The sequence below is a fragment of the Chrysochloris asiatica genome, unplaced genomic scaffold (assembly GCF_000296735.1).
Source record: "Chrysochloris asiatica unplaced genomic scaffold, ChrAsi1.0 scaffold00168, whole genome shotgun sequence".
In the NCBI taxonomy this organism is placed as follows: Eukaryota; Metazoa; Chordata; class Mammalia; order Afrosoricida; family Chrysochloridae; genus Chrysochloris; species Chrysochloris asiatica.
The window spans coordinates 1,866,576-1,868,086 of NW_006408686.1; the positions used below are offsets into that span (position 1 = coordinate 1,866,576).

The 1,511-nt window shown below is 49.2% G+C and overlaps 1 protein-coding gene across 1 annotated transcript in view; it reads left to right on the forward strand.

The window, feature by feature from the left end:
- Window positions 1-289: 289 nt before the first annotated feature.
- The window catches only part of ZNF229 (zinc finger protein 229), a 33,918-nt gene continuing 32,696 nt past the window's right edge, over window positions 290-1,511 (forward strand). The window contains exon 1 of the mRNA XM_006871489.1: window positions 290-323. Coding sequence (XP_006871551.1) covers window positions 290-323 — 34 coding nt within the window. The remainder of the gene's footprint in view (window positions 324-1,511) is intronic.

Sequence of the window (1,511 nt, forward strand, 5' to 3'; positions counted from 1 at the left end):
AATGTCCCCTGAGTGAGGAGGACCCAGAGGCCGTGATGCCTCCTAGAGACACAGGAGAAAGGGCTCAGATAACCTCAAGTTCCTGAGTCCACGTGGGAACCCATCAGGCTCTGGAGAATGAAGGGGCGGCAGGTACTTGTGACCACAGGTACCCACCCCTCTGACACTCCTTTTCAGAGCATGGAGAACCTCAAGCATGAGGAAGCCCTTTGTGGTTTTGCTTCTCCAGGTTAGGAAGACTAGAGAATTGATAAAACCACTGCTGTTCTCAGAAGGCCCAGGAGAGACCATGGAGACGCTGACGTCAAGACATGAGGAGCGAGGTGAGTTGAAGAAGGCTCTGGGCTCAGAGAGTATAAGCTGGGTGTGGAGAGGGAGGCTGTTGGGTGAATGAGGACTTGCTGAGGTGTGAGGAATCCAATATGTAAAGCTGTACGCTTTCCTGAGGTTCAGGGAGATGGTCTAAGAGCTCAAAGGCGGCACCATCTCTTCCTCATGGCTCCTTTCTCTCCTGCAGCGATTCGTACTCAAGCCGCAGCCCCTTCCCAAGAAGCAGAGGACAAGACCATGTTTCAGGTGGGTTGAACTTTTTCTTCTCTTCAAAAATTGCACTTTGGGCATCAGAGAGCAAACATTTCTCCCTTACTTCATAAAAGGGAAGAGATGAAAATGTAGTGTGTGGCTATGTTATATTCCTCATTGCACTTATCCGTAAGATAGCAGTGAGAGATGGGATGTGAATCTGTTTGAGAAATGAAGAAAGGAGTGGTGAATCCCAGAGGCCCCCCAAGACCACCCTCAGGTTCAGTGATTCACTAGGAAGCCTCACAGAGCTCAGCAAAGCTGTTGTACTGAAATACACGAGAATCTGGTTGATTACAGTGAAAGGAGACAGACTGACATCAGAACAGGAAAAGTCGTAGGGCAGAGTCCAGAAGAAGACACAAGCTTCCAGGTTCACTTCTCCCCGTGGAATCTTACTGACAGTGCTGAAGTTACACCTTCCGCTAGTGACATGAGACAACATGCTTGAAGATTTGCCAACCAGGGAAGATCACCTGAGCTTCGGGGTCCAGGCTTTTTATTGGGAGTCAGTCACGTCGACATGGCTAGCCATTTTACCTAGTCTGCAGAGACTTCCATCATTTTTGTTAACATGGACTATGTGGTTTGATTCCAGACCCCAGGCAAACAAAAACACTGTCCAGGTAGGATATTCCAAGGTCTCACAGCATCATTTTTTTTGGAGCCAACAGGGTCAGGACAAGCCAGGGCTGCTGGGTGAACCCTTCACTGCACAGATACATAATCAGCCGTCTGCTCTACGGGCCTTCTGTCAGTGGTAGCTTCATTAGGGGCTGGGACCCAAATTATGTAGTGTGGTGGCATGGATGAAATTGTGTCCCCCCAGAAACATGTGTCAACTTGAGTGGGCCATGATTCTGAGTGGTGTGGCAGTTGTGTAATGATGTAGTCACCCCCTGCCCACTGCCTAGTGTGGTCTAATGATA